Raw genomic sequence first — 16,718 nt, 5'->3', positions numbered from 1 at the left:
TCTTCAAAACTTAAACAACAGATATGAGTGGAGCATGATTGTTTCTCTCTCTTCCCATCTCTGCTTCTCATCAGCACAAGTTATTATAAGGAGAAGCGTAAGCACAACTGCCCATTTACATGTGTGCCATTGAGCCCTCTACACAGTGATGTTAAGGGCTGCCCATTGATTCTTGGGAGAGTCAAACATATAATTGGGGACTTTTAAAATCTGTGCAATGCCAACAATTCACTTTTTTTGAGTACTCAGGAAAAAAGTGGGACTTGTGGTGTCCCTTCCATGTAATTCAAGCCCTTTACTTGCCAGCATTTATAATATGGGCTAAAATGTGCCACTATGTGCCACTTCTCTGGACATCGGTAATACCATTGCCAGAGACAACACCACGCTGACAATGCGAGCTGAGCCTTGGCCAGCATCCACGCGTGAGACGAGAAAAATGCATGTAATTGGTGAGAATCTCTGGATTCCATCAAGACAGTAATTGGCCAGAGAGGGCCCTTGTGAGAAATATGCGGTGCAAACGTTTTCCCCGATAATCCCATCTTGTGAGCATCTGGCAGTGGCGTGGCTACAATGGCAGAAAAACACACATGCATGTATGGCAGGAAGAGGAGGAAATAAAGGATGGGAACATTCCTGGGGGGGAAAAGTCGGGTGATAGGGAATTATAAAAATAACTGAAAAATATTTAGAATATGGTGTGTGGGTTGATGTTAACAACTCCCTGTTAAAACTTTCATTACTGCACAGTGTACTTTCTTTAAGGTTGATGTTTACGAATGCTTAGTTTGTTAACAAAGGTATCACAACATCATTGGGTAGCTGTGCAATCACAAAGTATGTAGTAATTGCACAGGTTTAAATTCTGCTTGAGGAAGGAAATTGCCCTGTCATCAATCACGGGAGTCGCTGATAACACACTATAGGAGTGAAGTGCCAATACCTGCATTTTACTTGTACCTAAGTACTATAATTGCAGTAAATAAAGCACCATCACAATGCTATTAATGTGTTTTATTAATGTGACTTACTTTATTAGAGCCCCCAACAACATTAGATCTCTCAACTTAAAATATTTATAATATTCTTTTACAACTATTGGTAGACCAGTGAAGTGAAGTGATAAAAGATAAAATTTAGGATAATATATACAACACTTTAAAAACATTCTCTGTTGAACACCCTTAACCGTTACCTAAACAAAGAGACATACTATAATAACGTGAAACCCCTTTTCTTCTGCCATTTACTAAGGCATGAATCAAAAGCTTTGAGAAATGATCAAATATAGAGTGCATAAGCAGGAAATGTGCATTTCATAGTTGAGCAATGAGTGCGGCTGGCTGCTAGCCTGCTGCTGTGAGGAGCTGGAAACCACTGAGTGACTGACTGGGAGAGAACTGGGCATGCTGTCAATGCAAAGTACAGCATCTACTGGCCACAACGCCACACAGTTACACTCATGCACGAGCGCACTCCCACACACACACGCACACACACATGCACACACACACACACACAGGCAAAAACAAGAACACACCAATATACAAACACTTAAATAAACTCAGTTGCACAAAGCTTTCATGCCACTGTTCACACATACAGCAGATAAGTAAGATAAACACACATACAGTACATAGAAACACACATATTTATAGGCACTCATATTATATGTTCAAACACATGCATACACACAAGGACAAATGTACATATAACAATGCCCCAATATCCATGCGCTACTGCCCACAGTGTGTAAGCCATCTGGTCTAAGTTAAGTGTAATATAAAAAGCTCATTCAAATACATGGTGAGTGTGGATGCAAACTTGGCACAGCTCGGGCCCTCTCTCCCACCCCCTCTACCACCTCTCCCTGCATAAACCTGATTTAAGTCTAGACATCATATTGGAAAAAGGCTCACACGCCACAAATACACTAGGAATATTCCAGCTATACTCTTTATGGAGGTAGAACTGTGTCTCTACCTGCTTCAGAATAGGCTGAGTGGAGTAATGCTAGGTGTACGTCAGCTAATGGAAAACAAATGCAGAAAATGTCCAAAACATATAACCTCAGTTTTTCATTAATGACTAATCTGGTCAATATGGAAGGCTGTGTTTTAGGGGGATAGAAACAGGGAAAACCAGTGTGTGTCTGTATGTGCACACATTTGTCTGGCCAATTTTAGATGAGTATCTCACAATACAGTTACATGACAGGATTGTTTGAACAGCCTATAAACAATAAGTGAGGATAAGGCAATGTGTACAGGCACGTTAACAGGTTGATAAAGATTTACTGACGATCACGGATGTCAGTCACGCAGACCAACAAAAAGGGCCACAGACAAAGAGGAAAAATAAAGACACGAAAGAATGTGATTTCATGTCAGCAGAGTGGTTAAAAAATGGCATGTGAGAGACAGGGAGAGCAGGTGATCAACACAAAACCTACCAGGAGAAACTGGGTGAACTCTCCGTAGCTGAGCTGCTTGTCTCTCTGTATGCCAAAGTGCAGCTGTATAAACTCACAGTCCCAGTTGAAGGGGATGTGCTGGTGGATGGTGGTCTGGTTGAAGACCTGCTTCACATCCTCTGCAGAGGAGACAAAAAAGAGGCAAGTTGCTCCTTTAATAATGAGTAAATAATGAAAAGATGAAACAACCATATGGCAGTGTACCAGCATATCTGACTAAAGTAAAGTAGCAATACTACATAAAAATACTCCATTATGAGTAAATGTACAGAAGTATTATCAAATGTACTTAAACTATTATGTATGTTATGCAGACAAATAGCCCCTATGATTGTTATCCTGTATATATTATATTATTGCAATATTATTACTTATAAATTAATGTGGAAGTAGCATTGGTCTGGCTGTAGTTAATTTTAATGTGTATACTGTTGTGTAGTTTATACTATAAGAATGTGTCATGTTTTAATTACTTATCAAATGTTTTACATGTAATGTCTCAATTAGCAAAGTAACTACAGCTGTCAAATAAATTCAGTGGGTATAAAGTACAATATTTCCCTCTGAGGTTGAGTAGAAATATAATAGTATAAGTAACATAAACTGGAAGCATTCAAATAAAGTACAAGCACATCAAAATTGTACTAAAGCACAGGACTTGAGTAAGTGCACTTAATGACATTCCACCAATGATTTCCTGTGTTGACGTATGTAAAATACAGACAATTTAAACAAAAATTAGCAAGCAATGAGGCTAAAGTAAAACAGTTTTGTTTTCAAAGCCATTATCGTTATTGAACAGTTTTGTTTGGGTTTTACAGATTACACCCCACTTTTAAGGCTAATTACTTTACATTAACCATGTATAAGGCCTTTACCACCATTAAAAACCTCCCCATGTTCTCGTTTCTGTGCGTTCGTGTTTTCATAACAAACAATTATCAAATTCTTCTTCCTGCGCAAGCTTTTAGTTTGCTCTTAGTAAAAACTAAAATCTGTCGGTATAAAGTCTTGTGAGTCAGGTCTTAACAAATTGCATATGTTTCCTATCCAGTGGTTAACATTAGTAATTATTTCATTTTGGAAAAAAATGTGTGTGATTATTTCTGACAAAATGTCAACGTCAATCTCCAGAACTCAATTCCACTCTGATTGAGACTTAAGTTCCTCTACTCTAAATCAGTTTTGAATGACACATGGCAGAACTTGTTTGAGTTTGAGTTGTATAAGCTCTGTATTCAGAAGGAAAGACTTTTCTTCTCACTTATGTTCCTCTGCCTGAACCCTCTAAGCCCCTACAGCCAGTGGAGTGGAGAGACACTGAACATGAGTCCTAAATTACAGCCTTACTAAAGAAACAAAAACAAACCAATAGAGTGACCTGTTTCTTATTACCAAACAAATCGCGCTGAGCGAGTGGAGAAAGGAAAGAAGAAAAGAAACAACTTTTTTTATAGACAGAAAAGGGGAGAAAGAGAGAGAAAAAGGTGACATTTACTTCAGCTCAGCCTCACCTCAAGAAGGAAGACAGCTTCTGCATTGTGTTTTTTGGTTTTTTTACACTTTAATGAGGCAATAAATATACAGCCTTTAACTCTTTAAAGGAGAGGCTGCTCCAGAGCCTGCCATTTATATTATCAGCTTTTATAGACCTGTCAGCACTCAGTCTTCTTTCTTTTTTTTTTTTTTTGTCTCTCTGCCTGAGACACAACTGCATTTCATATGCCGTGTAACGTTACAAATTTTATTAACTCAACATTCCACGAAATTATGCATTTATTTTTTAAGTGCTAAAAATTCAGAGCACTGTGCCGTCTGTACTTAACAGAAATTACTCACGTTATTATCAAATTAAAATGGCTTTACAGAAAAATGAAATAAAAAGAAATCAGAGTACAGACATTTATTGCATGGGAGAACAAACGGGCCTTTAATGCAACGTGAGCTGCAGCTATTAATGTTTTTAATAGGTAATAAAGAAGGGAGTTCTTTATTTGGTGCCACGGTGAAGTTCTTTAATCTAATGAATGGCAAAGAGAAAAAGAGAGCGAGAGAAAAAGGGTGAATTCTGTATTGTATCACAATAAAGCAACTTTGACAAGTCTATAATCTCAGTCAGAAGTTATTTGCTTTTGGTGAAATGGTAGCCTGATGCCAGTGGCAGACACTGCACTTAGTGTTTGTGCATGGTATGATGTGTGTTATGTTTTTCATGCAATTTTCCACTTGTATGTGAGTCTCATAACTCAAAAGCATAGGGATATTCATTAACCTTTGGGAGATGCAGAAAAACAGCAGACCTTTTAATTGCCACCAAGACAACGTCACTCTAATTGATCCTTTTAAATATGAAAATTTACATATGTGCATATATAATCAGCAGCAATGATCTTGCACCCTGTCGACAGCAACAATTAAAATGAAATTCACTTACTCTTCCCTGTTTGCGAGCAGGATGTGTGCACTGCATTTCAAATCAAGCTTAATGTGCTAACGCCTCGTACAACGACAGAAGGCTGGCATTAGACTTGTTTAAATCAATTAGGCAAATGTGAAATAAGCAACGAGTACAAATGTCTTCCCTTTTCACCTCGGAGCTTCCAGGCATCAGAGTAATGGTGCCAATCATTCACACACACATACACACGTAGAGCTACCCACCCCCTCCTCCATCTTCATCTCCATCCTGTAGTTGCCAACAGACCTCTCCACCTCTGAATCTTACCTTACCTTCTTTACAGACAAGGTACCGTATTTTTGTTTGTGGATGCAACCATAACAGAATAGATGAGTGGAGGTCAGACCCACACATAAATAAAAGTGGACTTTGTATGCAAACTTCTTTAGTGGCACATTTAAGAGTAACATTCTCGGTGTACTTTCTGGATTGGCTAAAAATGTCTCTCTTAAATGTCGAATGCAAAGAAACAACTGCAGTGTTGAGACCTGAACTTTTATTTCAGGTTTACTTAATACCGTTAGAGTTGCACTGCATCCTGATTCAAATTTGTTAGTTAGTATCATCTCAGGTGAGCAGCACACATGTTAAACCACTGAGTATGAGAAATGGCAGAAAGGTTTACTTTCTACACAACTTTGTTTCTATTAAGAAAGAACATGCATATCACTGTAATATGGCTTCCCTAATAATTCACAAACCTAGACAAGAGGTAAAATGATGGAGTAATCCTGAATTTTGAAAAGCGATTAAATAAAGTAATAGGCTTACAGTATATGAAAAAGTAACAATGCTCCCAGAAGAGTGAATGACAAGATAATAAATACCGTAATAGCAACATTTTAAAATGACCAAGAAATCTGTTTATGAAACATAAGTGATCATGAGTTTCTGAGGTTTGTATTTTTAAAGGAAGAGAACATTATTCCAGGTCTCTTGTAAGGCGCATTACAGAACCTACTGTAAACATGCTAATGGTTCAGTAAGACAAAAAGCGCATCTATGAAAACTTGACTGCGGCATTATTTGATCTAATCCTGTAAATCAGAGGCAGAGTTACTTACCAAAAGTGGTCACTCCATTGCCCGCTTTATCAAACAGCAGGAAGGCAACCATGAAGAGAGAGTCTGGGGCACACAGCACCGACTCAAATGCTACAAACTCCTGAAAGGAGATCAACCTGAGAGAAGAGAGGAGGGTAGAAAGAAAGAGGATAGGTAGGACTGTAAAAGACTGTAAAGTGGATTCATTACTGTGGTATTTGTGTTTCAGGTTCCCTGTATAAATACCTCATCAGCTAAACATGTGAGAGACTGAGACACTGATATTCATTTAGCCATACATAGTGCAGACTTAACCTAAGTTACATGAATAAAATGAAACACTAAATAAAAAAAGAAACTAGCTATTTTAGCCCTGCATTAAACTAAAAACTAGTGCATGTGGACAACCTATCAATCTGCGCTACGCGTAACTCAAGCGGCCTTTTATTCAGTCGTCTGTTCTTCCATATGTAATATCATAAACTCATCGAGTGTGACAGCAAGAAAAGAAAACATTTTAAAAAGCTCAGTGTGTGTTCCCAGTCTGAGCTGGCAGCTGGTATAGAGAGGGCCAACTTTACACCAAAGAAAGAAATGATTAAATATGAAGTTTAATTTTTTAGTGTGCCATTTTAAACAAGCTGACAGGCAAGGAGGGAGTTGTAGGCCAGTTAAGGAATATAAATTCACTATAAACATTCAATATAAATTTAACACAATATGAGGTTAATGTATGAAAGTCAAGAGAAGGCATGGGGGGAAAAAAAATAAAATTGTAAACTTGATTTGTCTGCATCAACACCACAACAAATGTTATTAGTTGACAGAAAACATAACAAATCAGTTTTCTCTTTATACCACTTCCTCTTTTTCCAAGTTTATCAGTGTTATATTATTATACCTGCAAATGCCCACTAGCATCATCAACAAGAAAAAAATAAATAAACATAAAGATTGCTATTGTGTAAACCCACTGAGAGCTCCCTTGAGAGCGTCCTGCTGTGGGGAACTGGACCACGCAGTCTAGCCTTTATTTAGGTTTCTGGTTCACAGTTGCCACAAGTCCATTATGAATTTCACAAATGGATCTGATAATTACAGCAGGGGTCAGTGCTAATGAGCAGTCCCTGAGCATCCATCTATTAAACCTATTTCAATTTCCAAGGGGGAGTGTAGAGAGGAAGAGGGGTGCAATGATTACATTTTCCTGGTTGCTTTAATTAATTATGTTACTGATGAAATGTAGAGATGTTTGTTTGGATGTGGACTGTTTTGAGTTCGGATGTGGGTGCTTATGTGCATCTTTATACTGCATATACTTATATGCAGAGAGAATACTGTATAGATGAAACAAAATGAGAAGGAGAAGAGTTGTGCACTGTCAAACGTATTGGTTATCAAAATAATACAGAGGAAAGGGACATATTCTTAAAATTGTTGAGTGCTAGAGATACTTCATAAAGCTTGAAAAGCAATGTTCAGACAACTGGCTTTAAAGCCTTTTGAATGCTGTGCATAAATGTTATTCCCTGCTTCAAAAAAAAAAAAGAGAAGAGAAGCCAAAACAGTGAATACAAAAGACTCAGATTAATAACTGCTCTAAATACAAACTCAGAAATACATACTTGTATCATACAGTACACAGCAACAGTACACTAGAAAAGAAAAGGTGTGTGTTGGAGAGAGAGCAACAGAGAAACTGAGAGAAATAGGGAAAGGGGATAAAAGTGAGCATAGAGATCTCCACAGGGGCAAATGAAATCAGCTGTCATTGTTTCAAGGCAAGACTAATTGTTTCATTAACTAAGCAGGTAGTTCTCAAGAGCAGGGCCATGCTGATCACAAGTTGGTGGAAGGGAGCACAAAAGCACACAGGTGTGACTGTGGATCCACTGTTAAAAACAAAGCCAATACCATTTCTGCTCATGCTGCTGGAATACTATCAAACTGTCCAATAATGATCATTCCTTTGAGACAGATCTATCGAACATTATATCTCAGAGAGGTTAATAAAGGAGTTTAAGCAGGTACAGGCTACAATGCAGAGACTCAGAGCACTAATTTCCCATACAGAACTGAGGGAAAAAGATTTCTTTTTTTTTCTTTTCACATGCATCAATTTACATTCACACTGGTCATCCCATCTATGTTTTCCCAGACATGGATAATCAGCATATAAGTGTAACTGAGAGGGCTGTTGATCACTGAGGGATTGGACCATGGTTTGGACCGCGGAGTCCAGACAAAATCCAGGGGGCATCTCCATAACACACATGAGAAACACAGCTCTGTAGCCGGGGATGAAGCTTATGATGGTTGATTAGCAGCGCCATGATGGCTGCGAAATGATTCCAACAAGAGGGGGAAGCCATCGTTTTTGCTATGCGGACCCAACCCCAACGAGACACTCAATAATCAAATCAACCGACAGCATCTCCCAACCATCAACTGCTATGGCATGTGTCCAGGGCTGCCCAATCCATGTATGCAGCCTGGGATGAACTTCGGATACAAGGCTAATGTGATAATGTAGTGTGGCGTCTCTTCAACGTACTGTGTACTTACTTTGTACAGGACTTTGTTGAATCTTTAAACAGGCACAGACATATCTGTGACATGTATCAGAAGGGAGTTGTAACACACAAGACATAAACAAAGACTTGATTCTAATATTTGCTTCTATAGATGACAGCTAAATGATGCTTCTGTTATGATGCCAATAGATTGCGATTTAAACTGTCTCTAATACTTCAGTCCCACATAAAAACTCCACCATATATTCCATATATTTTTGATTGTTTTTATATTATCTTCGTCACCCAGCTTTTATCTCTCTGTCTCTTCTCAGCAGGTATCTACACACTCTCCTCTGAACCGAAAGACAGACTTGGAAACATTGTTCAAGAGTAGCATAAATGCATGTTGTTGGTTAGGCCTGGCTGATAGAAAGACAGCTCTTCTTTGCTGATAGTAGTGGGAGAGAGGGCCATGGAGGGGCTGCAATAATCCCCTGCCCCTGGCATCTTGGCATTGTTACTGACAGCCTTCCGCCCACCTAGAGCATCTTTGTACACAGACATACACACACAGACACACCCCAAAAAACACACTTACACACACGCAGGTGAGTGCTAGCTACCAGTATCTGTTTGGTTTGTAAGAGCGGACCCTCACCAGTGCAAGTCCAGAATGCCCAAAGCAGCTGGAAGAATGCTATTTTCCCAGCACGCTCCCTTAACAAAGTTTTTTCTTTTTTTTTTGAAACCTACAAGAGTCTACGGGGGAAGTGTTTTTTTCACACTTGAACAGATGCTTCTATCAAGATATCAGAGGGAAGAAGGAATAGAGAAGCAGAAAGGTCGGGAGTCTGAAAGAGCCCAAACGAAATGGAGGGAGCTCAGAGTGCATTATGGTATGTAAGAGTGTAGAGAAAAGTTATGAGAGAGAAAGCATGTAAGGAAAGTCAAAAGTGAAAAAGAGACGACGTAAATACTCTAAGTTGAGTGAAAGAGGAAAATATTTAAACTGTCTTGTAGTTCTGTATGTCAAGTGCACACATGCACAAAATGTCTGATCCCTGGAAACTGAGACATCCCCACCCTCCAAAGTCCTGTCTCTATTTCTCTGTCTCTTTATCTATCTCTCTTTCTACATATCTTTCTGTTTCTCCGTCTCGCTGGGAGCAGTGAGAATAAGAGGGAGCAAAGTGATTTCCACATGACAGATTGTTAAGACTGTCACTATATCCCCTGATTTACACAGTCGCAGAGAGGGAGGCAGACAAATGCATTTTTGCTGTTTACACCCTGGCATCTAAGTAAAATTTCTCTCACACAGATATACTCCAACAGAAAAGTAAGTGAGCTTGCTGCCTTCCATCCAACCCCCCGCTAAATCTATTACTCCTGACTCATCTTGTTGAAATGGAGTCCTACCTGGCAAAAACAGCAGCAGGCGCACTAGCTTCAAATATTCTATGCTCATAAATCAACCAAAACTTATTGTTCAGAAACATATTTGCATGAGATCGGGCGAGCTGGATGAAAAATATAGCCACTAAAGTGGTTTGTTTTGTCTTGCTCCCTGTTCTTTTCATAAGATTTGCACGGCTGAGTGCTTGAAAAACAATGCTTTTGTGTTTTCAGCTAGCACCGACGGAGCTGATGTTGCTGCATCTCTACTTTCTGCATCTATTTGCTTTGTGTTCATGAGACACAGGTCTGCAGAATAATCATCTACACTCTTTGTCTCATCAAATCATTTATCTATCAAAGTTCAGGAGGAAAATAACACATCACAAAGTATGAACAACATCTAAACCAAGGTCTAAACATTATCTGGGAGAACAGAGATTAAAAAAAAAAAAAAAAAAAACTTTTTTCCTGTTTTGCCCCCATATCATTTCCATTCCCCTCCACAAAACCAAAATGAGGTTTAGATACAAAGCCTGGGCGATGGGTTCCTAATAGATTTACCCTGATGCCACGGCCACCATTTATCCTGCTCCAATGCTGCACAATGCAACGGAGTGCTCCTGAATAGCATGGGCAATTACAGTGCATGTATGTGTTTTTTGTGTGCGTGCGTGAGTTTGTGTGTGTGTGTGTGGGTGCCTTGCTCTCTTTTTCCAATTCCAAAACCCCCACTACTCCATCCCACCGTTCTCTTTACATGTAGGCGCACACACTACATGCACACTCTCACTCACACACACTCTCACTCACACACACACACACACACACACACACACCTTAAAGCAGATGTAATAACATGAAACTACGCAGCCATGTGCACTTTGCTCTTTGTAGAAGCCCAGGTGGTTACCATGGTGATGTAGGGGTTTTTTTTTTTAAATCTTTTTTGACTTACCCTAACATTTTATTACCCATCATTATGTATCATTAAATACATACATATTAATGTAAAAAAAAACAGGGGTGATGGGGATGGGGGGAGGAGTAAGTGTGAAATTGGGGGTGTATCTACAAAGAAGGAAACACCTGAAAGGGTCCTTTGGTGGTTTGATGTCTCATTGCTATATAATTCAAGTATGAACATCCCTCTGTGCATTTTTTACAACAAAAGGATACAGTCAGAGGTTTGTTTATAAAATGCAAAATAACACTAGAAAGGTAGTCGTACATGATCAAAGAGATACATAATGCATATACTGAGAGCTTTGATAATAGTCTGTCGTAAGCTTACTTATTAATTGGCTTAATATTAATGAGAAGGGATAAATCTGTGGCATAAAGAGAGGTTCAGCATAGCAATTTCACAGTCAGATCAGCAACCTCTGTCAGAGATATTTTCAAACAGTGACGATGTCAATCCTCATGAGACACTCTTTGGTTGATTCTCTAATTTTATCATTGTATAAAAAAAACCTACAGCTGTATTTGACCTGTATCTATCACATCTATTGTGAAAAATCATACCACTTACAGTAGCAGTATTTCTTTAAGTAAGTTAGTATACCCTCCAAACTGCAAGGATTATCTAAACATTTCAAGGTGTGCCAGCATCTTAATTTATGTGAAACTTCACATCACCTCATATTAAAAGTGAAATGTTAGAACACCAACCCATCTTTCTTCTGGTCCACCACTCCAGCCAGCAGCTTTGTGGCCTCGTCTGAAAGCCGGATGTCTGTGTGGGCATGGAGGAAACGGCTAACAAAGTCCTGCGGCGACATGAAGTGCTCATCATTCTTCTTTACACTGGCATACTGTAAAGAGAAAAACAGAAACACACAGGAGGAGGACAGGTGCTGGGCTTTAGAATTTGACAAAAAAAAAAAAAGATACAAACATAAATCAAACGATGAGTGAATAGCTTCTTTGATAAGAGGCAAACAAAAAAGAAAAAAACAAAAATATATAAGTAAAATCCCACCTTTTCAAAAATGGCTTTCAACTCAGTGGGGTCGGCCCTCCTAGGCAAAACTGCCTGCAAAACAAAAAAAAAAGTTTTGTGAATGCAACTTTCATCTACACCAAGGGAACATAATGGCCCACTATGTATCAATACCACACTTTTATTATCATCCTTGTGTGTCTTGGTGCATCATTTGAGCAACACTGTGAAACAGTAGTTCCCAACATTTCTTGGCTTGTGACCTTCAAAACAAAGCTTTGTCTGCTTGCAGCCCCTTGTTACAGGTTGTAGTGGTTGCCAGTTAAGTGTCACTTTAATACTAATAGAGTATGTAAAATCATTCGGTAATTCAAAAGCAAAACACAAACATGGGAACACATATCTACAGTACGATTAAATATTCTAAACTAAAGGCTCACTTACTAGCTTTTTGTGATGCTTTTGACTGTATCCCTTAATGGTCAAGTAAGCAAGTTCCAGTCACTGAGGAAGTCAGTGAAATTAAAAACCTCTGGGAAAGGCTAGTAAATTAATCCTGAGTTTACTATGTTTTATCACAAGATTAATCTTGTGCAGCAAAAAATGTGTTATGCTCTGCTCTTGTTGATCAGCTCAAGACCCCTCAGATTTATCCTGTGGTCCCTTGGAGGGTCCTGAAACCCCTTTTTGGGAACCACTGCATAGAGGATGATGCTGATGCAGGTGTGATATTTAAAAAACTATTAAACAAAGCAGCTGGAAAGAACAGTTCAGTTATTCAATTATTATTATTTGGTGTAAGTGTGTGAGAGTGTAAATTAAACCAAGTTTCTGAACATATTAGTTGTAGACAAACAATGACAGTAAAACCATATTAAAACATCTCCTCAAGATTGAAGAAACTTCTGGCACCTGTAGGTAGTTTATGACAAGATGCCATCACATGTAGGATGATGCTAACCAAGGTTAACGGTGACTACAACCGGCTTTTGAGCAGGTACAAACCGGTACATTGGAAGAGATGGAGCCCGGGAGGAGCAGGGTGTATAAAAAGCACCAACACCATCATTGCTGCACTTCGCAGCATATTTGAAACGATAGCTCAGTCAGTTTGACTTAGGTATTGTTAGCCAAAGGTATATGAACTAGCTAACCGGCTACAGTAAAGCCTCAATGTCATTGCAGTATGGCCAGTGTTAACCTCTAGCACATCCTCTTAACAGGCTAACCGGCAGACAGTGAGCCCTCCGGGCAGACAGCCTTCCAGGCGGAGAGCTCCGGAAGGGACACTGCCGGGACCGAGCACACCACCAGCAAGGCGCCAGCTCCTCAGACAGCGGAGAAAGTGAGGTGGAAAACTCATCAGCTGCTTACCTTTGCTGCCATGCTAAGCAAGCTCACTGTCAGATAGTCCCGTTCACTTCCTCCTGCGTGACGACGTTCCCATGGAGATCACGCGCCGGTGCAATGAGAGGAGGATGAAAGAGGATCAGCTGTGCACGTGGTGCGGGGCACCAGAGGTCAACTGGTCAGTGGCTTGTGGTGGTCAGATCCATTCATTTATCCATTCATGTGATTGTGTGTGTGTGTGTGTGTGTGTGTGTGTGTGTGTGTGTGTGTGAGAGAGAGAGAGAGAGAGAGAGAGAGAGAGCTCTATCCTTCAGTCTTGTTTTAAACTTTATGCTAACTGAAAATGCTATATAATCTGTCTAACTTTGTGTAAATGTTTTCAGGACAATTTAGGAAAGCCTTAAATCAGCTCCTGTCCCATGTGTGGTCATCATGGATGGATTACTGAATGAGTTTACCTGACACAGGTGTTCCAGAGCCCCTGAGGAAGACCCTCTTCTTTTAAGCGATTGTTATGAGCATTTAACATTAGGACTATGTCAAAACTAGGGATATCCCAATCACGTTGTTTAATTCAATACTGAGTATCAGCTGATACCAAGACTCATCTAAATTTAATTTTAATTATATTTTTTGTCATAGGTTTTGTGTAGATCAAGCTGCCCAATCCACACTTAGGCAACAGTGAGTCTACGTTAAAGCTGGCCCTTCTCGAAGAAGTTGGGATCATCGAGTTTCATTTGATGGTTTCCTATAAGATTTTGTATGCTACATATTCTGTGTATACAGTAATTTGTATATGTGAAGAAGAGTGTCAGTATGGATGGATTTGGCGACAGCCTCTGTTATCTCCGGGGGGGGTCGTTGTTCTGGTGTTATTAAGAGACGGGGCCTTTATGTGTATGTGCCCAGGGGCCCATATTCTCATAATCTGTCCATGGTGATCATGTAAACAACTTAGTGCTTCCTTTTTGCCAATTCACTTTCATATTCAACATTGCATGTGTTATGGGACTTAATTATACTTTCTATGGTATTACTGTGAAATGATTTTCATCCTTCAGCAGCATCAAAGTATTTCAGAGGTTTTTCTGCAGTATTCACGCTGAGCTTTATTGTATATGAAACATAGTTATTTTTGTGTGGGTTTATTCTTATGCACATCAAGTCTCTACTGTACTAAGGAACATAGGTCTGTAGACGTCAACATAAAAGCCTTGGTTCCTTCCTCACACCTCTTTTTTCCTCACAGTAAATGGTTCCTATACTTTATTTCCAGCTTTTCCAGCCCTTCTGTGCTTTGTGCCAGGAGGGAAAAAGGTGCAGAGAGAATTTCATGACTACAAAAGCAAAGGTTAACATTACTCACAGCATAAAAACAATTTAAAAGGGAGCAAAAGGGCTCTAATGGCCCGACAGTCTTCAAAGAAAATGTATTTTGCGCTCAGAATAATTCATAGCTTTTTGCCGGTGGCTTTTCAGCTTCCCGGAGACCCAGCATGAACCACTGTATTTTTCCCAGCAGGCTCTCTGCTCCTCACAAAATGGCCTTCACCAGGGCATACCTCGCATCCCCTCCAAATATTGACAGCACTGAGTCCATCACTTATTGGAAAAATGGCTCTAAGTAATGTTTTATCAACCGATGCAATCTTCACACCTGTATTTTCTCCTGTCATATGACAATATTTGACAAGACTAATGATTTGATCCCATGACATTTTATTTCCCATCACTGTCAATCTGCCAGCAAACAACTCACTTGCTGTACTTGTGGCATTTAGTGTAGGAAGCATGTAGCAACATTGGCTTTGCTCTTGTATTATTCATGAACTGAAAAATTTACCTGAGGCATCTAAACTACATTGTCTAGCGACTTTGACATGAAACTCTTAACTGTTTATATGGAAAAGTCTTTAAAACTTTTAGATTTTGCTTGTCATTTCTACAACAGCATTTTAGCCTCTATTTTTAGCAATCAACTCAACAATGATTCTGTCAGCTGCCAGAGAGTAAGTGGGTTATAATGATAAACCTCGTGACCTTTGAACTTCCGTGGCTTGAGGGGTCTCCTGCCCACGTCCCCAAGGGCCCACGCGTCCTGACAGCTTGAGCGATGAGTGGCGGACGGCTGTCTCAATCTGCCTCCTCCTATTTTTAACCCACACTAAACACAGAGCTTCCAAAATAGGTCCGAGCTCTAAACAAATGATTAATAGGGCACTTAGGGTCTCCCCACTGACCAGAGTGTCCCTATTAACAGCCAATAACAGAGGCCCTACAGGGTCAAAAGGTTTAAAGACTTTCTAATAAAAGTAACACAGACATGGGGATGTGTTTTTGAGGAGAAAAAGTTGTGTCTCAGTTTGAAATGCTGACAAGTTAATAATACCTTCTCAAATGGCCCTACCGCAGTAAAATGGCCAGTTTGTTCTTACTTTCATTGCTATCATCTGTCAGTCACTCACATCTTTCTTTTTTTTCTGTGTCTTCTTAAGTGGACTGAAAGAGCTAAAACAGCTTTACAGTAATGTTCTTGCTGGGGCTTTATTCTCATTTCCCACTCTTTCTTTTCATTTTTGGTTGAATATGAATTCTTATTGTATTTTTAGGAAGGAAATGCCTAATGGTTCCCAACGATGTATTCATGACATGGAAATGAGATTCAAATTTGTAAGACATTTTTTGACCTGAAAAAAGAGGCCACTTGTGGCTATGGCTTTGTCCTGTTTTCCACTGCTCAGGAATACCGCCCCCCTCACTATTCCCAGTGTCATGTTTTAGAATGTATGCAATGGAGACGCAAAGGCGAAAAACACTTCCAATGTAGAAATTACTGAGGAATAAATTGATCCATCACTTACTGTCAAAACAAGGTTTCTAGGGTTGATGGAGAGCATGGGTCAATGGCAAGTTGCATTGTGTTATGTTATTGCACTGGATCATCCTAAAATGTGTTGGTTTTTTTAGGTGCACAATGTCATCAGTTTTTCAAAATCAAAAAATTGCTTCTTCGAACTACATCTGCTTAACAGTTTATATTCATAGTATCCTCAAACATTATACAGACAGTATACAAAAATTACTACATAACAACTGTAAAATAAAAGCTTCATTAAGTATCTTTTCCTTGGGGTCAAGTAAAGTGGATGGACAAATTTGAAATGCAAAAGTTGATGGTTCCAGCTACTGTATATTAGGTAATATTATTTTAGCTGTTTCAATCAGTTAAAATGAACAACCAATTTATCATAACTATATTTTTTTGCATTACTTTCTCTATGTAATCTGTCCTTGGGTTACATAAAGGCACTTCAAGTTAAATGTGTTTTTAATTACAATTAGTAAGAAAGCTGTTACCTTTGCAATGCTTCTTTATATTTTTAATCAGATTCATATGGTAAAGAAAAAATCTGCGCTTTCAGAAATGTCCACACAAGTAGAAAATTTAAATAAAATTTATCTCTCAGCTCGAGTGGATAGGGAGATGTCCTAAAATAAAAATGAAAATGGTAAATATCTGCATGGAGGGAAA

At 39.1% G+C, this 16,718-nt stretch overlaps 1 protein-coding gene across 1 annotated transcript in view; it reads right to left on the bottom strand.

The window, feature by feature from the left end:
* Positions 1-13,347, bottom strand: part of LOC120786339 (calcium-binding mitochondrial carrier protein Aralar2) — a 51,088-nt gene extending 37,741 nt beyond the window's left edge. Inside the window, exons 1-5 of the mRNA XM_040121760.1 lie at positions 13,208-13,347; positions 11,873-11,926; positions 11,563-11,705; positions 5,999-6,114; positions 2,456-2,595 (exon numbers count right to left, since the gene is read on the bottom strand). Of these exons, the coding sequence (XP_039977694.1) occupies positions 2,456-2,595; positions 5,999-6,114; positions 11,563-11,705; positions 11,873-11,926; positions 13,208-13,219 (465 nt within the window). The 5' untranslated portion in view covers positions 13,220-13,347. The remainder of the gene's footprint in view (positions 1-2,455; positions 2,596-5,998; positions 6,115-11,562; positions 11,706-11,872; positions 11,927-13,207) is intronic.
* Between the last annotated feature and the right edge of the window lie 3,371 nt (positions 13,348-16,718).

The sequence above is a fragment of the Xiphias gladius genome, chromosome 24 (assembly GCF_016859285.1).
Source record: "Xiphias gladius isolate SHS-SW01 ecotype Sanya breed wild chromosome 24, ASM1685928v1, whole genome shotgun sequence".
Lineage (NCBI taxonomy): Eukaryota > Metazoa > Chordata > Actinopteri > Istiophoriformes > Xiphiidae > Xiphias > Xiphias gladius.
The sequence above is the reverse complement of the archived record's forward strand: the minus strand, read 5'-3'. Positions and strand labels throughout refer to the sequence as shown.